Below are 21,872 nucleotides of genomic sequence, written 5' to 3'. Positions count from 1 at the left end.
TCAAATGATAGATAAATTGAAGTGGCAGTTCTTTCATGTGGATTATAAGCTTGATTTGCTAAAGAAAATGTAAGGGTTGAAGCAAGTGGGAAGATCTATTCAAGAGTATACTGAAGAGTTATATCAAGTTCTCATTAGAATAGTCCATGCAAAAGCTAATAAGAAGAAGGTTGGTCATTATCTTAATGGGTTAAGGCCAAACATTTAGGAGGAATTGAGTCTGGTTCAAATGAACAATATTGAAGAGGCACACTCGTTTACCCTAAGAGTTCAGGAAAAGTTGAACAAGAAATTTGATAACAAGAATAGTGGTAGAGGCCACAGAGGAAGATCTAGCGGCGATATTATGGAGGTCAAAATGAAGATCAAAAGAAGGATGAGGCTAGTAGTAGTATTCAAAATCAAAGGGGAAACAATCGTTTGCATACAATAATTATGTCAACCAAAGTACTAGTAAATCACCATTCCATATTGGATATGAAAGTAGTCCCACAAATGCTTTTGAATTAAGGAAGTCAGATAAAAGAGAGATAAGCAGTATTGAAGTGGTGGATTTTGCTAAACATTTGAGTGACATCCATGAGGATGTAAGGAAACACATTACAAGGATGCATACACAGTACAAGGCTAAGATAGATGTGAAAAAGAGGTATAAGAAATTTCAGATTGGAGATGAAGTCATGGTGAATTTGAGAAAGGGGAGATTTCCAGTGGGTACATATAATAAACCAAAAACGAAGAAGTTTGGACCATGTTAGATACTCAAAAAGCATGAATTAGACATGCTTATGAAGTATTGTTGTCTGTTGAACTGAATATTTCGCCAATATTTAACATTTCAGAGCTGACAAAATATCATGAAGGAGGTGATGGAGATAAAGTTGCAAAAGTGCAGTAGAGTATTCCAGCAACCACTTCAACTACGAAGAAATTGAGGATATATTGGACAATTGTGTTGGAAGTAGCACAAAGAACATAATATATAAAGAGTATCTAGTCAAATGTAGAAGATTCATCATGGCTAGAAAGGGAGGAAGTTGACCATCTTGTTTTTCCTCTAAACACCTAAGACATGAAGGGCTCACTTCTCAAATCACCCTACCTATCTGATGCAGGAGCATGTTGGGTGTAAGAGAAATCTTGCATCACCCAAAAATATTTTCTTTGTGTCTTGAATAAGGATTGTCTCTATGCGGAGTTTTTGTTTGTGGAGGCATGTTACTTTGTAAGTTGGTCATATGAGCTTGGAATGTCCTAATTTCAAAGGCAAAGGTTCGTCTTGGATATATCAGCTTGCTAGTTGAGGCCCAGTGCCATATCATGAGTATTCGATGAATTATTATGTAATTTTGGTAGAAAAACTTCAGGCTCAATTTTGAAGGCCTTAGAGGCTATGAATGGGCTCTAAAATGAGTATGAGTGGAGCTTGAGTGAGTTAGGCCCTATAGATTAGAAGTTGAGGATTTTGGAATGGGGTTATAATAACCAATCAGGTCAATAGTTCACAAGTTATGGTCTTCTAAAGTTGGGCCATGAGAAATTTCCAAAATAAATGTCATAATTGATTTGAGATGACTCTATATGTAATTTTAGGGTTGGTCGACCTCAAGTGTTAGGATTTGATGTCTAGAAACTTTTTGAATGGTGGAAAAATAACTATATAAAGAATCCTCATAGATTGTCTAAGACAACTCTGGGTGACAATTCGCAGCTTTGTTTTGCAAATTATTGTAAGGTGTCCACATGGGTTTGCATATTGTATTTTCAAAATTATGTGATTCTGCATTTGCGGTGATAATAAGAAGCCCATATTTTGCTCTCATAAATTGTTGTTATTTCTTTGTTTTTGTCATGTGTTTATGGTATTAAGGGGATCACCCTTCATAATGCCACGTCATACCATATTTTTATAGTTGTCACAACATCTCTAATTTGAATCTTTTGATTCCTTGCCATCAAGTTCAAACAATCCTTCATTATGCTCTATGGTTTCTCTAGTTTGCATACCTTCACTTACCTGCATCTGAAGATTGTCAGCTTTAACATCAACACTACTAGTACCATTACTTGAGTTACTAATTTAATTGTTTGAAATGTTGCCCAACCCCCTTCTTTGACATTTCTTCCTCCACAATTTCAATGTCATTTTGTAAGGAAAATCACTGACTTCATATTTGGATGTATATAGCCTTGGGTAATTTTCCAAAATTTTGTCTAGTTTGTTTATTTCCTTTGACTTTAGGAACCCCAGAGCACTAAAAACTCTCTCATCCCCCACAAACTCCAATATTATGGTCAAACATAAATCAACAAGCTTGAAATATTCTGATATTGAATCCTTCAACACTTTGCCGTGAGCCAAATTTCTCCAAAGTTTGGTTATCGATCGTTCTTTGGAGTTCCACATAAGATCATAGTGTTCCTTCATTTTATCTGCAAAATGACATGATTGTTCTCTCAAACAAGATTTGGGTTTTGGAGATCTCATTGTTTGAAGTTTAGAACTAGATTTTCTTTTTGTTTGGAGTTGCATAGAAATCAAAAAATCAGATCCAATATTCCATCTCACTTCTCAAGGTAAGTAATTTAATTATTTTCTTTGTTTCAACACATGTACTCTACATAATCATAGTTTAATCGCATTTCATATCTCTTGATACATTAGGGTTTTAAGGATCTTGCATTCTTTCTCTAATTTTATAATCATCAAATCTTTGTTTGCATTAGTGTTCCTTCATCATTTGGTTTGCACAAATCTTCTTATATCTAATTACCTTAGATCTGGAATTGAAAGGATCGATCTCCTTGACTTCCCTTTGAGGTTTAGGGTTGTCAAACCCCCCAACATGTGAAGAAATAAAATTCCATTTACAGTTACCCCATTGATTTCTTTGGTTTTGCAAAATTTATCTATCAAAATCATTAACTTATCTCTAAAATCTTTCAAACTTCTGAGACTCCAATAATTGGGAAACACAATACACATTGCTTCAAATAATTCGTGTGGAGGCAATCTTTCTCTTATTTCTGAGGAAATCTTATAGGCATTTTTCTTCACATAATCAATTATAAACTCAACAATGTTGTCAAAGGCTTCCTTTGTAACAGTTAATTTTGGCCCCATGGGTTTTTTTCATTTTCTTGTGGACAAGGGTCTTCCATAATAGTGTATTGGTATCTCAACACTGCATATATTGGCACATAACTCCCCATTAGCATCAATCTTTAAAAGGTTATCAAGATTATCCAAATCTTTGATTTTGACCCACCCTAAAATTCATCAACACAAAATGAAGCTAAATTTGTATAAAAATTCTTTAGAGTCATGCATGTCAATTTAGACAGTGTATTATAATTTGCAATATACATAAAACTTTGCTAGATGTTCTTCATTATATTCTTCATTTCCTCTAGCATGGGGAGAATGGATGTTAACGTTAAATGTGTATCTACATTACTTAACCTTTCTAGTAGCTCACCATATGGGGAGAATGGATGCTAACGTTAAATGTGTATCTACATTACTTAACTTTTCTAGTAGCTCACCATATTTCTGTTGGCCACCTTCGTCATGAGTTGACTCCATTCAACCAAACAACGATGGATATTCGGAAAAAAAACTTGATGCGCTGGTCCATCCAAAGAGATCCATTTGGTATCATTATCCTTAATGAAGTTTGTTCTCATTAGTTAGTCCCTCGACACGCTGTTTAATTTCCCTAAATCATAGAAGTGTATGTAGATATCTTTGATTAAAACTTCAACTTTGTATGTTTGTGAATAGTCACTTACAATTTCAAAAGGTAGATTCATTCTATGAGCCATGAAGTAAATATCAACAAAGTAAGGTGCAAGAAAATCTTTTAACTTTATGACAAGACCATTCTTGTGGGCTTGCATTATTGAAGCTCCATTTGATCCAACATACACCAACTATTGGGCAACCATCATGTCATCTATACCTCCATGTTCAATTAGAGAGCTCTTTACTAGTTCAAATATGTTTTCGTTGTCGAATTATCCTTCATTTTAACAACAATTAGTAGATTTGGTTGGCGGATAAAATTGTGTACAATATAGACATGCATGCATACCCAAGAAGTGTTGTCTATTATTTTCACCTCATTTAAAGATAATGCAATAAAATTTGATTCTTTAATTTTTGCCTTAACATTTTCCTTTTCAACCTCAGCAAGACAACTTGTCCATTCTCATATGTTGTTTATTGACCAGTAACTCCTTGAATAATAGAGAACTTTCAAAAAAGTGTAACAAAGCACTCAATGATGGGAAGTTTTTCATGGCATGCCCTTTGCTCAAAATATAAAAGAAAACACTTACCTAGAGTGCTTTACCCATTTCTATTTATCTTGTTTGGTTACCTCAATAGGGACGGCACCGTGCTAGAGGAAAAGTTGGGTTTCGTACCAATTATCAAACTACAGATCACATCTTGACGTTGCGGGTTGTCATTGAGGAGGCTTGACATCGTGCTATGAAAGTCTACTATTGTTTCGTAGACTTCAGTAAGGCCTTCAACTTTGTTCCCCGTTGAGCCCTCTTCTAAAGGCTCAGAGACATTGGTATTTCAGACATTCTTTTGACAACGATCATGAGATTACATGAGATAGTGGTGGGAAAATTCCAGACTCTCGAGGGTTTCTCCAATCTGATTCACAATACCATTAGGGTGAAGCAAGGCTGCCCTCTCTCCCCCACTTTATTCAGTATATACATTGATGAACTGGAGACCTTCCTCAAGGAGACCTCGATCCTCAAAAATGGTTGCTACTTACACCAGGTTCTTATCTTCATTCTCCTCTTTGTTGATGATATGGTTCTCCTTGCCTCCTCTCCTAAGGGACTCCAGAGACTTATTGACAGATTAGCCTCTTTTTGTGTTCATTGCTAGCTCATTATGAACTTTGGAAAGAGTCAGGTCATGGTCTTCAATGGCTTGAAGACCTCTCATCTTCACTTTACCTATCAGGATCGGGAGATTGATATTGTCTCGTCATACACTTACCTTGGGGTTAAGTTCTTTGGCCCCAAGTTCAACATGAGGCCAGCTTGCTTGCCTAGGGTTGCCAAGTGGATGGGATCCCTTGCCCTATTGGAGAGATAGTGCTTCTGGCATCACTTTTAGGACATCGAGTCCAAGTTATCACTTTTGGACTCTCTGGTCAGACAACAATTCTTAATGACTCAGTGGTTTGGGGACCTTCGCTTCTAGACTCTAACTGGGCATCAGTCAAGCGAGTCGAGACCCTTCTCCTCTATTGGATCATCAGATGTCACCGATACACCCCACTCAATATTATTTGGCTGAGTTCAGGGCCCATTCCTTTAAACTTAGGGTTATCTTCGATTTGGCCTGGTTTCTCCACTGCCTCAGGGGCTTTGCTGACTCTGCGAATGACCGCCATAGATACTCCTACCTCGCCTACTGCTCCTCTATTGATATCGCCAGCTCTGATTTGAGACATAGAGCTCATGGCTAGTATGCCTAGACCACTGCCTTACTTAGCTCGATAGGGATTGATATTAATCATCTCCCTCCTTACCATTTCTCACTGGATGCTCCCCTCACAAGGTAAGTTGAATGGGCATGTCAGACTTGACATTTATAGACAATACACCATTATGAACTGGGTTAACCCACATAGGGATTTGCGGTCTACTTGGAGCATTTTCTTGAGATCCATGAGGGGATTATTGTGCACCCTTTCTAGTTAAGTGGGCGTTGGAGCCATGCCCTTCATATCTCCCTGGGGTCCTTCAGATTGGGTACACATAGGCTGCATTACCAAACCGATCATCACTTGGTTAAAGACGACCAGATCTGTCACATTTGTACTCTATCAGAGACGAAGACCGAGATCCATTTCATGTTTAGCTGTCCCATCTACTATGAGATCAAAGGCAAGTTTCACTGTTTATTCAAAGATTGTATATCTCTGTCAGCCTTCTTCAACTACCTTGACCAGCGGTGTTTAGCCCTCTACCTCCGTGAGACTTTGCAACTCCGTGACCACACTTTACATCTCACATTTCCTCAGATTCAAGCCTTAGATAAGCTCATCACCGCCTTCTTCCCCCCCATTGTCACCCTCTAGGGGAAGGAAGAAACCACTAGATACACCTGCATCAAGACACACCAAATATGTTTAATCACGTCACAAATTCATCAAGCAGCGACATTCTACTCCCAGGGCTACTCGGATTTGGGCTTAGGCTCCTGGTCTCCCTAGAACTTATCCCTTAGTGATGGATTTCTTTGTATCAAGAAAGGATATCTAGTCCTTCTCTCGGCTGTTCATTCTCATTTCCTCTCTTTGTTTTGTTTTGTTGCTCGTCCTTTTTCAGACACCGTTTGGTGCTCCCACTAGGTTGTTTTTTGCCCTATTGTATCTTCCAGTCCCTTAGACCCTTTATTGGTCTTTTTTCAGACATTAATATCAGTATCTTATCTTATCTATTTTTATTGCTTTTTTAGGAAGAGATTCAATTGAGCATTTTACTTTAGTAGACTTCATCTAAATTTTCTCTTCAAATTCAAAGGTTTATGCATTCTTAACATGTTGACATTCCTCATTGATTTTCCATCTTATCACTAATTATTCCACCCCATCTATGGTTTTTTTTCTCATAAACTTTACCAATATACTTTTCTATGGTGTCAATTTTTAGTTGCAACCTCTTTTCCTTTTTATTTAACCTTGTGCATAACATACATCTGCATTCTATGAGAGGCTTGTCTTCATTTGGATTGTGCACAAGTTCAATGAATGGATACTTTGAGGCACATTCTATTTGAAAATTCTTGATCAATAGATCTCTATTCCATTCTTTTTTGGATTTCACATCATTTTTTGTTTTGTATTTTTTTCCCTTTCCTAGTCGTGCATCATCACCATCTTTGAAATTCTCATGCAAGTTGATTATATCTTTCTATCTACTCTGGGTATTTACCTAAAGATCATGGTTACTTTGGCTATTTACCTGAAGATTTTCAAGTTCACCAACTTGTTCAACATGTGGCAGCGACACTAGTAGTGGTTGGGAATCTTGTAAATGTACTTGTGATGTTGTAGCTTCTTGATTTTGGCCACAAACTTTTCTACCACTAAAATATGATGACAAGGTTCTGCCAGTGCATTTTGATGGCCTTGCTTGGCTTCCACCACATGTAGGACTCTTGCCCACTTTCATGTTCAACATCTCCAAAGAAATATATGCTAGCAAAAAAATCAAGTTGTTGAAGAAGTGATAGATGACTATTGCCTTTGTTTATCTAAATGGGATTCATTAGTCATATGACCTACACTATAAAATATAGATGTCTTAGGCCTCCCTAGTTATTGGGTGACTCAGTGATCAATGATCCCAAGTGATAACTGACCACTAATAGTCTAACTTGTATCTACTAAATAAGAATGAACTCAAATTGTAGGGTGATAGGGGTTTGAGTTACTCACCTTCGCCTCAATTGCAATAGCCATTCACCAATGATCTTAGTAGTTTGAGAAATTGAGACTTCGATATCGATCAAAATCAAGAGAATCTACGAATCAATGAATGTATTTATACCAATCCTTTTTGGCAATTTTTGTGAAAATTTTATAGTGTATACAAAATATTTGGCGAAGCTTGTGTAATAAAAACATGTCGTATGTAATTTCAAAGGCAATTATTGTCCATCCAATATATGGCCATGAATAATATAGTTGGCAAAGTTGCATTAGTGTGGGACACACATTTGCAAAATTGTGGGGTTTATGTTGTCCCTCTCCTAAAAATAACCCATTAAAACCGTGAGCAAATTTAGGCCATCCAAAAAGTTCCCTTAGGAAATTGTAGGCGAATGTGTTTAATTTGTCATGTGCAAAAAATAATTATGATTGGTTTTATCACATGAAAAAGAGTCAATGACAACTCATTTTTGGTAAAGTTGGGGCAACATGCCCAACCACATGTGGAAATAATTTGCCAAATTGACGTAGGCTGATGCGCAAAATTCGTCAATTAGCAAATATTCACTGCTAAAGTAAACCCTAGACTTGGCAAATCCTAAAGGTCAATCAATATTATGCTCCCCATTTCATTAATCATCACATTCTAAGTGCCCATGTGGGGAAAATGATATTAAATAATTTTGTTCACAACCTAACTTTATTGTTGCAATTGGAACCAATTAACCCTCACGAATGCATTACAAAAAATAGTGAGAATAAATATTACAAGTTGTTTATCTCAATATACCCTAAATGTCTTCAAATACTTTCCAAGAATTTTGGAGCCATGTAATATGAAATAGGATTTATAAAGTAGATGATAGCTCAATCCTAACATTCTCACACTTGACATACATTATAACTACACAAATAGGAATCACAAGGAAGGGAAAAGCATTTGTTGGCCATCCATGTACTATATGAATCTTCAACATGTTGTCATGCTTTCCTAAAATACCTACAAAAACAACCATAATAAGAACCATCGAGAGAAAGAAAAAAATCTCCTCACATATGGAAGCAAAAGGATCATGCTACGCAACAAACCATATCAACTGGCAATAAAACTTTGCACCAATCTTTATGAGGGAATGAGAATCATATCCAAATGATAACAATGGTTTTGAGTCATTTCCTTACTCCTCCCACTTGGAATAATACCTACAACAAATTGCAATGTATCAAAGATATCTCAAACCAAGGCATACCATCATAAATAGAACTTTGTGCCATCAACATATCAACTCTAAAGCACAGTTGAATCTATATCAACCCCTATTTGAATGCAATAGAGGAATGTGTGTGATTATGTAAGAGTTAAAACAACCTTTTAGTTGGCATTGCTTATGGTCATTTGACATCCCATTTCATGGGTGGCTAATCTATAATTTGCATCTCATAAATTTGAGTCCAATAAAACATGCAAACTCATCATCAATAATCAATAATCAATAAAAATAGATAACAGAATCAGTAGATAGCATCTAGAAATGTGTATTGTCAAATTTGAAAATAGGCCTAACATACAAAGTTTATTGATAATACTTCACATGGAGGATATGGATAGGAAGGAAATAAACAACAATATTCAAATCTTGCCAACAAATATGTTGTAACGCCTCTCTCACCACTATTGTCCATAACTCTCCCAAGTCCACACTCAACCATGGGAATACAAAATATAGGAAGAAAAAAAAAAACCAAAGAGAGAAGCTTTGGATCATACCATGTGCTTGTTCCTTACTAATATATACCAACTTAAGTGATGTAAAATATCTTTTAACATTCTTATACTAAAAGGATACCATCATCTAGCATTCAAATCAAACACGTCAACAACAGATGTAAACCTCTCATAACAACAATAGATCAATTAAACCAAGCCACAAACCATTTAATGTACTCCAAATTAAGTCCTTGGAACTAGATCAAAAACTAAATACCACAAGAAATCCATACGACCATGCATCTTCTTCTACACAAGTCCTCAAAATTACTATATATTCACAATTAATTGAAATTATAAGGTAACATACAAAATAAGAAATACATCCTAGTAATTATGTAGACAACACCTCTCAAATAATTCACTTTAGAGTAAACCAAGAGTAGAATGCAAGAATGTCACATGCACACAAAATCAAGAGATTAAAACATTCAATAAATGAGAATCTTATCTTCAAGTCCATAGTAAACTCACAATTATAACTAGTTGTAGGCTCCTCTATCCTTTTTTGTGGTTCTCATCAAAAAGAAACCATCTTGACACACTATCCTAAAAAGCATGGGATCTCTTAAGCCTCATTCAAGTCTCCCTTAGATCTCAACTTCAAATGCAACCCCACAAAATCATGGGTGCCCAAGCAAATGATTTACAGTTTAAAACAACAAGAATAAACTAAGTCATTGCCAAAGTTACAACTAAACCAAGAATATAAACATGAAATTGTAATATCTTGCAACTTTTAGGAGATCACATACTGCAAAGAACATATCATATACCAACACTGTACCGAAAGACTCAAGAGTCCTCCATGGCAAATCAAGATATCGCCATCTCTAAATCACATGAACATAACCACTCATTATTTAATAATGCTTCATTGTGAATTCTCTCATTGAATTGAATAACCCAACTCTCTATGCATCATTATAATTATCTCCTAAATGAGATCCTTTGTGGCCCCAAGGTGATTAAAGAACTCAAGACAAAGAGCTCTCTCAAAGGGAATGGGCAAACCATGATCTACAAGAGCTTTATATGAAGCCAACGACCATTGCTATAACCATCCATCTAATCAATTATCCATGGCCCACTACACGTTGCAAGAGCAACTAGGAACCAAAACATTCAAATGAAGTAGATAGAACAAATTATGTGACTAAATGCAACTCCCACATAAAGTGATTTCAAGTTACGCATGGTAATATGATCAACATCATTATCATTAACTAATCTTAGTATTCGAATGAACAATTGTATAATGTACCCCAAAAATATCATTTTCTCAACATTCTAATGTGATAATGATGGCCACTAACGAGGCCTTCCAAATCAAACCTTGGTGAACAATTTACAATATCTACACATGCAACATCTCAAATGAGAAATACATGGTTAGCACACCAATCTCAAATAACTAAAAGAGTCAACTCCATTAGTATCATGCAAAACAAATATAAGCAATCGTAATATTTGGATTTACAAGACTCAGGCGCCGCGATCAATGCTAAACCTTATTTTCCAAACAAACCCATGTAGGAGTAACTTGTTCCAATAAACCCCCTAAGCATCCATCCAAACTTGTAGCTGTCTTCATTACAAAAACCCTAAATACAATCTTATCGCAAATCCACATACCATAAATTTTGGTCATGTAAGACTTGCAAACCCGTCTCTATTAACCTAAAGTCCACCTACATATCTAGTTGTTCACATTAAACATGTCATTTGAACAATAAAATAAGCACTACCCTACAAACTCAATAACTAAAAATAAGAGAAACTACAACCCAATGGTGATGCAATAGCACATCAGAGAAATAGGCAATCAACATCACTTAAAAACACTTTTCAGGTTTAGTGATCGTTTTTGTTTTGGTTGCTGGTCGCATTGGCATCTTCGTCAGCTTGCAAAGTTCTGTTTTCGTCACTGCTCTTGAACCAATATCTTAAACTTAACGACCCCATTACTACATGTTAGCGTGCAGCTATCTTGGCAGATACATGTGCAAAATGTGGTAGCCTAGACAAGTCTTGTGAATATATGATCTCATGAAATTCCATAATTGCACAATATGCACAAAATGGATGTACTAAGAGCCTTGGAAAGTTTTAAGCAAATGTATTTAATAGGTGTAAAGCCAATCACCACCACCTTTGTGAACATCATTAATAACATTTAATATTTGAGCCTTTTTGACGAGCTATAAAGTTGTTTTGGTTAAGTTTGTTCACATAATTAGATCAAATAATTTGCCACAACGAACATATGCATATTAATTTGCAGATATTCAAAGTGACCTACAAAGTTGCCACTCAGAGAGTTAACATTGAAAGGCTCAAACTAAACAAAGGTAACCTAATGAAATCCAATCCACATAGGACCTGCACACATTATAGAATCTAAAAATTAAGTGACAAAAACAAGCTATGATAACTAGACAAGATAATTGTTATTCAAAATACTTACTCAAGATTGATGAAAAGTCCTATTGGATTCCATGATTTCAGATATTTTTTCAACAAATAGTTGGTACAATTTGCAAACCTGCAGCTAACATGAAAGATTTTAAACAGACAAAACTCACAAGACTCGTGCATCAACCTGAACGTTACCTATAATTGAGTTTGAAAATTTTCCCTCGCTGAAAAAATTGATCCCTGAAAGAAAATACTTTTCCCCAGATGGGTGATGCAAATAGCTAGTGAAAAGGAATAAGTGAACTGGAACATTATTTTCAAGAGATAAAAATAACTTAAAAGCTTTTGGTTGAGCACACTATAGGCTGAAAACAATATCAATAGCTGTCAATACTTGCAGAAATTAAACTCAAGGGACTAAATCCTTCAAGCCTGTAAAAACTAGTAGGATCTATCTGATTTGCGATCTCTTTCCCTTGAATAATCTTTGTCTCTGTCATGATCATAATCGTAGTCCCTCTCTCTGGAACGGTCATAGTCACGACTCCTGTCTCGATCCTTCCCCCTTGATTTCTCCCTCTCACGCTCCCTGTCTCTATCTCTACTCCGTTCTCTTTCACGGTAACCATAATGATCCCTATCTGCACTTCTGCCCCTTTCATAATCATATCTACTATCTTTCTTATCTTGTGAACCATCTTTTACATAATAGCTTTCGCTCCCTTCGCCGGAATATTTATGACCATTATATCCATCTCTATCCCTGCTCCTGTCTCGGTCCCTATCATGATAATCTCTTCCCCTGTCCCTGCTTTTCTCTCTTCCCTCGGCCACACCCAAATCTGCATCATCCCAGCCTGCCTTTCCTACACCTGGCACAGTCTGATTGATCTCATTCTGCTGCATTTTTGCACGAAATTTCTTCTTCAAATTACCAAATTCATCATACATCTCCCCATCATCCTGCCCCAAGAAAGTCATAAGTGAGCATTACAATATCTTTCTTTGATCTAACCTCCACATAGGTTATAAAAAGACCAAATGAAAATAATCTTGCCATAAACTTCAATAATCATACCTCTTCAGCCTCTCGTCTCCTCCGCCTTGTCTCTTCAATCTCTGCTTCATCAAGTTCTTTGTAACCACCTGCCCGCCCTCCCCTAGTAAACAACCAGTAACAGTAGAGTTTAACGAATTAGTTTATAGACACAAACGTGTTGGCATGTGTGGGTGCACACAGGCATGTTTTGTGCATGTCTGTGTGTAACCAATATTAGGCGCTTTAGGAGTTTAGTGAATAGCATACAACTAGTGCAGTGGACTGCAAAGGTTGTGAAATTTGGCAAGAAGATGGAAATATTGACAAAGTTGCATCCAATTTCATATAAGATTTATTATGTGACAAGCCCAAACTATCAAACCACAATCACAAAGGAGAACAGCAAGTAAAACAAGGCATTAGAACCCCCAAAAAATCAAACGGCTTATAATAAAAGGTCTGCTGTGCTACGATATTTATTAACTTGTCATAAGCAAAAAACAGCCATTAACTGCATTTGTTGGAAAATATATTATTTATCATAATATAATGCTGTAAAACAGTATACCGGCCTCTTACAAAAAATCTAAATCTAGACACAGAAATTACAATGGCATGTATGTAATGAAAATCATTGCAACCCAGTTGAACAAAACCCTAACAAACAAAAAATCGGAAAATCACTGTCTAAACTGATATAAATCGTTCTAATACACTTAAGTAATAATATGTGCAAAATTGAAAACAAATATTCAAAATAATTTCTACAGGATTTTTTTTGATGAATCCATTGCTGCAAGATCTTCTACTCTGTTTACTCCAAAAAATACAAAGAATATCTCAAAACTCATATCATCAAAGAACCAAACGAAAATGGTAGATAGATCCAAACCCATAGTAGGCTTGAGATCTTAAAATGAAATGTTCCTCATTATCAGATTTATATTAATAAGTTCAAAGATGATTCAGTCTTATGGAGAAGTAAAAAAATATGTGGAAGAAACCCATAAATAACAATTAAGTAATTTCGTACACCTCCATATGGAAATGGCTGCATTCTTCATCCAAAATTAAAAATTAAAAAAATATGGGTGAAGAAGACTATATGGTCAAAATATATACATCTTGAATGACAAATCTGAGAAAATTGATAGGATGTCATTCCCTTTCAGTTCTCCAACTCAGAAGAGGAAGCCAATACGTGTGGTAAACATATCAACTATTTTTATGTTCATCGTCATCAAGTAAAATGCTAAAAATGAGTATGTTTTCATCAGCATGTAGTTTTCATATAATGGAACCTACAGTAGCATCAAATACAGCTTCTCTATGTCGAAAACCAAAACAAGTAAACAGTAGCTTAAGAAAATTGGCTCCGTCCAACCACCAACTACCAAATTCAAAATTCCTACAAGACAAATATAGATATAAGTATTAGGCAGAGCATTTCACCAGGTATTCGTATACTAATACTTGAAATGTGTTTCACCCAAAGGCATGTAACAATAAGGACTTTGTGCGCACAAATCTGTGTCTTTGCATTAGGAAAACTGTGTCATTCCATAGAGATGCATCACTGGGGACCCAAGTGACATCCTCAACATCCAAAAGACAAGGAGCTTCAAGGGGAGATCCTCTTTTTCTAGGATTGTAGACCTTGCAACGTTTGGTGCATAAAAAAATGGTAATCTATTAAGCAAAAAATGCTTAAAATCCCTAAAAGCAAATTGAATGTACTCTTTTAAATTCTGGATTTCTTTCACTCTGGTTGAGTTATTATAATAGCCGTCTGCCTGCCATCTCCAAAATTAGGGAGAGTTTTTAATGCCTCTGAACTGCATCCATGTGTCCATCCTATTAGGATAATATCATAATATATTCCAAGATAATAAGTTTCTTTAAAGGTCATCTTGTCATCTTTAGTCTGTATAGGAAAGTTTCCCATTCTGTCTTCTGACAATGTTTGTTTCTTTTAGAAATGACGTCTCTGAAAATCTGTGTAAGGAACATTCATTTCTCTGTTTAATATAACGATATCATCTGGCCTGTGTAACACACCCTTCTCAGAAAATAGGATATGTCAAAAAGTGATATCTATAATTGAAAAGTATTACCAAGGAAATTTGGCAAAAGTGAAATTACATCCACATTAAAATCATAGTTATGAAACATGAATGAAGCATTATTTATTATCAAATATGAATTTTAGAAACAAAAGGGAAAGTCTAATTAGATTAGTTAAGGTGCAATCAAAAATAACTTCAGGCGACAAGGAAAAGGTAATAGAGCTAGGTATTTTCTTCTAGAGTATTTATTCTAGAAGAGATAAATCCATGATAGAGAATAGAGTTGCAAATAAAATATAATACAAAAGCATTAATTTTGAGAATGAGAAATTGCAATAGATATTCATTCCACATTTTCCAAGAATAAATGAGGCAGAAAAGCAAAAAGACAATATTCATCATAGGATAATGTTGAAACCAATAATAAGAAAACAATATCCTGATTATGCCTTCCTAATTGACTTGAGATAATATGTGCAATATCATACTTAGATAACAATGTCCAAGGTATTAAATATTACACTAGCCTCCCCACCCCCACTTAAAGTGCAATTTAGGGAGGTTACACACTTAGGCTAAAAGGAAAGAAGGGCATCCACAACAAGGCCTAATCAAGTACACATTTGCAAATATATATCTCTCATATAACAGGAACAAATAAAATAGAAAACCTTACTTTGGAGAAAAACTTGTCTCCAAAATGAAAAGAGAGAAAACAAAAAAATTGCACAACCTCCATACAAGAGGATGTAGAGCAAAGCATCTCTCATAAAATTGAGGAGAATGGAACCCCATTCAATAAAATGCTGCTTACTAAAGCATCAAATAGTAGAGACACAATGCAGCACCCCATCAAGATATCTCCTATAGCGCTAGTAAATGCTTTGACATTGGATGTTGAATATGACCTACAAACACTAAACAACATTTCTCCCCGTGGAAAGAAACAAAACTGCAAATCTGAGCAAAATATTTTTCTAATCCAAATGGAAACATGCAGGCAGAAGGATAAATGCCTTTGAACTCTGCACATGATCCAAACACAGAAAAGATTTCTCCTAATGTTGCTCAAAAGACTCCAATCAACTATCAAACTATAACAAAAGAAGAGGACAAAGAACAATCAAATTCAAAAATCTGACACACTGACAACAAATTGCACCAAAAAGTAAAAACAAATTCTCTAGGCAAGGGAAATAATCCTCTAGTGGTCTGCTAGCAGAGATTGGGTAGTACAACCTAGCTATGAAACAATTTTGGTAGTGGTGCTCTGTTCAGCGCCAAGATGCAGCCACCCAAGCAGAGGCAGGAGAAGTAAGCACCTTGTGGTAGGTTGGAACTGCAGGCTAAACTAGTAAATACTCATATGACTAGGCATTGATTTTTCAAAAAACATTCCCACATGTTGCCAGAATTGCCAGGAATAAAGAATAAGCCCAGCAAATTAGAAAAAAAAATCTTTCCATGGTTCAGAGGGCAAATACCACCAGATAGTATAAAATCATGGCAGAGATACAATGAAAAACTGTTGATCAAATTAAATGTAAAACCATCCAAGTACATCAGGTTAAAGGTAAATCAAATATAAAGCAAAAAAATAGCACAAACCAATGACAAAGCCAAGCACAAAAACATCAATGGTATAAAGAGCAATGCAGGATACAGATTCTGTGTAGATGTATGATGTAGGATACACATAAAAATCAAAACCCACAAAAAAAATCCGAAAATTTTCAAGACTAATTTTGATGTCTGGACAGACGATCCTTAGATTTTGATGCCTTCTGGACTTGTCTGTGAAACTATTTTTAGTCTAGGATGCATCAAGTACAACCTCATGGCTAACACTCTAAAAAATATGAGAAGAAACTTATCGATCTGCTGTTTTTATGCCATGTTAATAACAAGAATTCTTCTGGAGTATGTCTTTTGCAAAAGAATAACAGAGGATAAACTAGCAATCATGAGCATTGATTTCCCAAATGATATGCATTCCAAGTTTTCTAAGAATAGCCAAATCATAAAGGGAATCTTAAAAATAAGTGATATGATTGACAGCTAATGATAGAAAAAAAAAATCTCCTAATTATGACTCTTTAATCAACTTAAGATAATGTGTGCATTTGCATGCTTAGGATAAATATGTATAAAGTATTAAATATTACACTGACAAAAAGGTTGTGCGGTTAAAGTTTCTTCTTTGCAGAAAAAGGAACTAAAATCCAAGTTCCCAACTGTCAACAGTGACATATCTACTTTGATTTCAATTTTGCACATATGACAATTATCTATTGGATGGCCCTTTTTCCTTACCTTCCCAAAAAAATCTTTTATTTTGATAAGGAGATATTTTTTGCAATAAGTCAAATTATGGTATTGCTATCAGGATTCCACTGTGTAGTTTTTCAGTCAAACTCATTGAACCATGTTTCATGGGTGGTACTTCACAAGAATCCATCTCTATGAGAATGAATGAAACACTTAGCACCCATTGCATCTAAGTGATGCTCATAGAGGTGAAGCACCAGAAGTTCTTGGCAGGTAGCCTATCCCAGTACTACTCCAGCTCAAGCATGCTTTCCCATGGAGTTTCCTCAAGGTTAGGCCCAGTTTGCTTGCAACCCCATTTGTAAAACCTTAAGCAAATGTTTGCCTTATGAACCATTCATTAGAAAGCCCCTTAAGCTCATCAATTGATAAGTAGGAGATATTTTCTACAGCAAGTCAAATTATGAAATCGTTATCAAATTCAAATACGCAATTTTTAAGTCAAACTCATTAACCCATGTTTCATGAGTAGTGGTTCACAAGAACCCATCTCTCATGAGAATAAATGGAACACTTAACACTCATTGCATCTAGGTGATGCTCACAAAGATGAAGCACTGAGAATTCTTGCAAGGTCACCCATCTCAATACTACTCCCGCTCAAGCACACTTAATAATGATGTTTCCTCCAAGGTTAAGCCCATGCTTGCAACCCCATTTGCAAAACCTTCAGCAAGTGGTGTGTCTTATGAACCATTCATTAGAAAGCCCCTTAAGCTCATCAATTGATAGGTACAAGATATTTTCCATAGCATGTCAAATTGTGATATTGCTATCAAGGTTCAACTTTGCAATTTTTATGTCAAACTCATTGACCCATGTTTCATGGGTTGTGGTTCACAAGGACCCATCTCTCATGAGAATGAATGTAACACTTGGCACTCATTGCATCTGGGTGATGCCCGCAGAGGTAAAGCATTGAGACTTCCAGGAGGTCATCCAAGAGGTGTGGAAATTGTGATTTTCCACAACGAATCAAATTGTGATATTGCTATGGGATGGGTGACCTCTAGGGAAGTCTTGGGGCTTCACCTCTGTTAGCATCACCTAGATGCAATGAGTGTTAAATTTTCCATCCAATCTCTTGAGATATGGTTTCTTGTGAACCACTGCTCATGACACATGGCTCAATGAGTTTGACTCACAAACTACATAGTTCAATTCTAAATAGCAATATCACAATCTTTTACTTTTGCCAAATTTGGTTCGTTGTGAAAGGAGAACTTACCATTCGTACGTAGATGTCCCAACTACACCCAAGACATGTTGGTTGCATACAGTTCAAACCAGATGAAGAGATACTCGTGATACTTCTCTTTTTAAGGCTGGTTATTTGTCCTTAACAGCATAGGGGACAAAAAACATTGTGTAAATGAAGTAGTTGAAAGTAAACTACTAAAGCATGTTCAAAACTGATTGCACTTGCAAAGTTAATTACAATATTAAAGCTACAAAAGAATAATTTAGCACTGAGAATTGACATGCATCATAGGCATTTTTTAGCATTTCAAGCACATTTTATGGCTTACAAAAGGAGAACAAGATTTGTTTCACTTGGAGCACTTTTTAATAAGAGAAAAGCTGGTCCAGAGGTGTACCACACATAACTCATGAAATACATAGGAAAGAAGAAAAGGTCAAGATGACAATCTACAAAGAGTTTGATTCTTTACTAGGAGAAAATGCATTATGATTATACAATATGGATGTATAATTAATATTATCTGCGGGGTCTAGCCATAGAAGCAATAGGACAAACTATACAAATTATTGATCACATTTGGAATTATAATTAATTGTAAATTTGCAATACTAAATCAGCTAACATAGCAATAATTTCAAGATTACTCATATTAAACTAGCACACAACAGAGCAACCTGAATCCCTTCCCAACAGAATTAAAGGATATATCAAAAATCTTTTAGTGAATAATACAATGTCAGAAGTATACAATGCATCGATAAGGTCCAAAGCAAAAAGGATAACAGAAATATCAAAGTTAAATTGCAGGAATTCAGTTTAACTCCATAAATGAAAAAGTATAGGCACTAGCTAATCAATATTACAACACTAAGATATCTTGAACTGGTGCAACTCGAATAGAGACAATCACAGGTTAAATGTTGTGATAAGAATTTAATCACTACATGATAGAGTAGAATATTGCAGACGATGGATAAAATTGATGATGGATCATGGAGCACAATCCAAAGTGCTAAAGCAAACATTGATGATGCAAACATTAATGCAAAAGTATAGCGCTAGCTAATCAATATTACAGCACTATAACAAATCTTGAACTGATGTAACTAGAAAAAAAACAATCACAGGTTAAAAGATAGAGTAAGAATATTGCAGATGATGGATCATGGAGCACAATCCAAAATGTTGATGCAAACAAAATATGCAGCCTTTTCCAAAAGCTTTTCTTACTCACACACATGAATTGTGCAAAAACATCAGGTTCATAATAGATCAACCTACTCTCTTCAACACAAACAATTCATATATATGCTAGCGCTTTAAAAACATATGCTGAACTTCTCCTTAGAACCCCACTTAATTCTTCTAAGGATTTTGGCATCATTATTAAGTCATTAATGCATTACACCTGAAAGAGTCCAGTAAGTTCATGAACCTCCAAACATAAAATGAAAGAGGTAATGCAAACACAGATGAATTTAAGAACCATCACATGGGGGGCTTCTTGACTAGATTAATTAAACACTAAGCAGCATCGTATGAACATAACATGTGCCTTTGCAATCCTTGTGTATGACTCTAACCCTGAAATTTACTTTTAAAAGATGCAACAAACATTGACTTTAAAGAGATATGACAAATATTGATACTGACACTCCCTAAGCAATTCGATAAATGATATATGGTTGTAGCTCATTGATCTCTAACTTTACAGTGCAGACAACAAAGGTATTTTACACTTAAACTTTAAATATTGCAAGGACTGGATGATAAAACTATGAATTTACCTGACTCCACCTTCATTATGGCCAGGTTTAGAAGTGTTGCAAACATTGCACTTAGTTCTCTTAGCCCAGTTTACATTACCACACCTGGGAAACAGAACAAAGCACAGAGAAAAGCGACAAAAAGGCCATGAGAATGAAAAGACAGACAACAGTATTGGTGAAAGAATGAAAAAAATGTGAATTCTCTCTTTAGGAATTACAAAAAACAAAATTATTCAGACAATTGGACGGCAAGATTTTATTACCATGATGAACTTACATTGGGCATGGCCAATCATTTGGACCAAAAAGTCCCGGAGGACCACCTACTCCCCGTCCCCTGCCTGAATCACTGTTAGCTCGACCTCTGCCCCTTCCACCACCCATTCCACCAGCACCACCGCTACCAGCAGGTCGTGCAGTTCCACAACGGTTACAAACTCCACGAAATGCAAAGTTCACATTGCCACAGCTGCCATGCAACCAAAAATAGTACAGAATAAATTACATTGCCACAGATGCAACCAAAAATAGCACAGAATAAATTACATTGCCACACAAGATATTTAGTGACACGACAGAAACAAAATCTTAGTTGATGTGTTCCTTGTAAATTACAAAACACATTATTAGTAAACTCAAAATTCAAGTAAGGTTCAAAGTGCTAGAATTCGCTGCTCACCAATGTCACATCACAGACCTTGTATTTGGACAAAGCCAGTCTCCTTCTTGTTGCCATGCTTTTCCAGCAGTTTCTCCCCGACCTCTTCCTCTTCCTACTCCACCCCAGGTGTCATCAGTATCGTCCCCTAATCCACCAAGACTGTCTGCCGTTTGTGACTCCTCAGCATTAGTCATCTGCGGCGCATCTAACTTTAGTGGTTGATCTGCAGATTCTTTATTTTTACTCTCTGCAATGAAAACACCAATGATACTCCCATGGAAATCTGTGTTATTAAACCATTCAACTGCAGCTGCAGCAGCATGAGGATCTTCATAAGTAACTGTTGCATCTCCCTTGGGTTCCTGTGAAATTTTGTCTTTGTATATCCATATCTTTGGACGACCTGTTCTTTTGTCTTTCTGAAAGGCAAAGAAACAGTATCCTGGACTCATCAGACAATGCATTCCAACAACATGACAGCAGACCCATCCACAAAGAAGGCTCTTATAGCAACTCAATAGAACTGGACCATGCAAATTCATTACAGAAACAAAAGAAAAACAGTTAAAAATACCTTCAACAAACCAATAGTTCCAAAATGTTCTGCAAGTAATGTTTCATCTGTTCCAGGAGGCAGGTTGCATACATATATTGATGCAGTTGAAGGAACCACTGCTCCCATATGTCCCATCATGTCAAATATCTCCTATTGCATTCATTAACAATAACAGAACTTCCCTGCATTCAAGTGTAGCTAGTTAGATGAATCTCCACTTGTTCAAACCTGTCATGTCAAATATTCTCAACTACATTTATTAATTACAGTTATTTATAAGAGCACAATTCCAGCAATCCACACGCTGGGAAATATAAACACATGCTTAGTTACAAGTAACTCAATTCTCCCTTTCCCTCTGGGAAAAAGAAAACATGGCTCAATTTCCAAATTTCAAAGGCCATCTAGACTCAGTTTTGCTCCAAATAAAAGCAAATTTATAAGAAAAAGATTAGATTTGGACAGAACAAGATTGATGCATTTTAAAAAATTGATGCTAATTAACAAAAGTATATTTTGCATCAGATTAAAACTGGTGTATCAGCAAAAATTAGGACTTCATTGTATGCAAACAATGATAAATAAGACTTC

The 21,872-nt window shown here is 35.8% G+C and overlaps 1 protein-coding gene, 1 long non-coding RNA gene and 1 pseudogene across 2 annotated transcripts in view; all 3 read right to left on the bottom strand.

Annotated features, from left to right (window-relative positions):
* LOC149550805 (C4-beta,C20-epoxidase-like) overlaps positions 1-5,426 on the bottom strand; it is a 49,740-nt pseudogene extending 44,314 nt beyond the window's left edge.
* A 2,758-nt stretch (positions 5,427-8,184) lies between these two features.
* Positions 8,185-9,533, bottom strand: LOC149550804 (uncharacterized). Its single transcript, XR_016353266.1, has 2 exons — positions 8,562-9,533; positions 8,185-8,472 (listed from the first exon to the last, which is right to left on the bottom strand). It is a non-coding gene; the product is annotated as an uncharacterized LOC149550804 (long non-coding RNA).
* Positions 9,534-11,713: 2,180 nt separating this feature from the next.
* TAF15 (TBP-associated factor 15) overlaps positions 11,714-21,872 on the bottom strand; it is a 32,324-nt gene continuing 22,165 nt past the window's right edge. Inside the window, exons 2-7 of the mRNA XM_089786367.1 lie at positions 21,300-21,463; positions 20,762-21,144; positions 20,342-20,533; positions 20,083-20,166; positions 12,737-12,818; positions 11,714-12,621 (exon numbers count right to left, since the gene is read on the bottom strand). Of these exons, the coding sequence (XP_089642493.1) occupies positions 12,100-12,621; positions 12,737-12,818; positions 20,083-20,166; positions 20,342-20,533; positions 20,762-21,144; positions 21,300-21,419 (1,383 nt within the window). The 5' untranslated portion in view covers positions 21,420-21,463 and the 3' untranslated portion in view covers positions 11,714-12,099. The remainder of the gene's footprint in view (positions 12,622-12,736; positions 12,819-20,082; positions 20,167-20,341; positions 20,534-20,761; positions 21,145-21,299; positions 21,464-21,872) is intronic.

Source organism: Cupressus sempervirens, chromosome 6 (genome assembly GCF_028749045.1).
Source record: "Cupressus sempervirens isolate cs-2001-9-10 chromosome 6, ASM2874904v1, whole genome shotgun sequence".
Lineage (NCBI taxonomy): Eukaryota > Viridiplantae > Streptophyta > Pinopsida > Cupressales > Cupressaceae > Cupressus > Cupressus sempervirens.
Note: the sequence above shows the minus strand (reverse complement) of the source record. Positions and strands in the feature narration are given on the sequence as shown.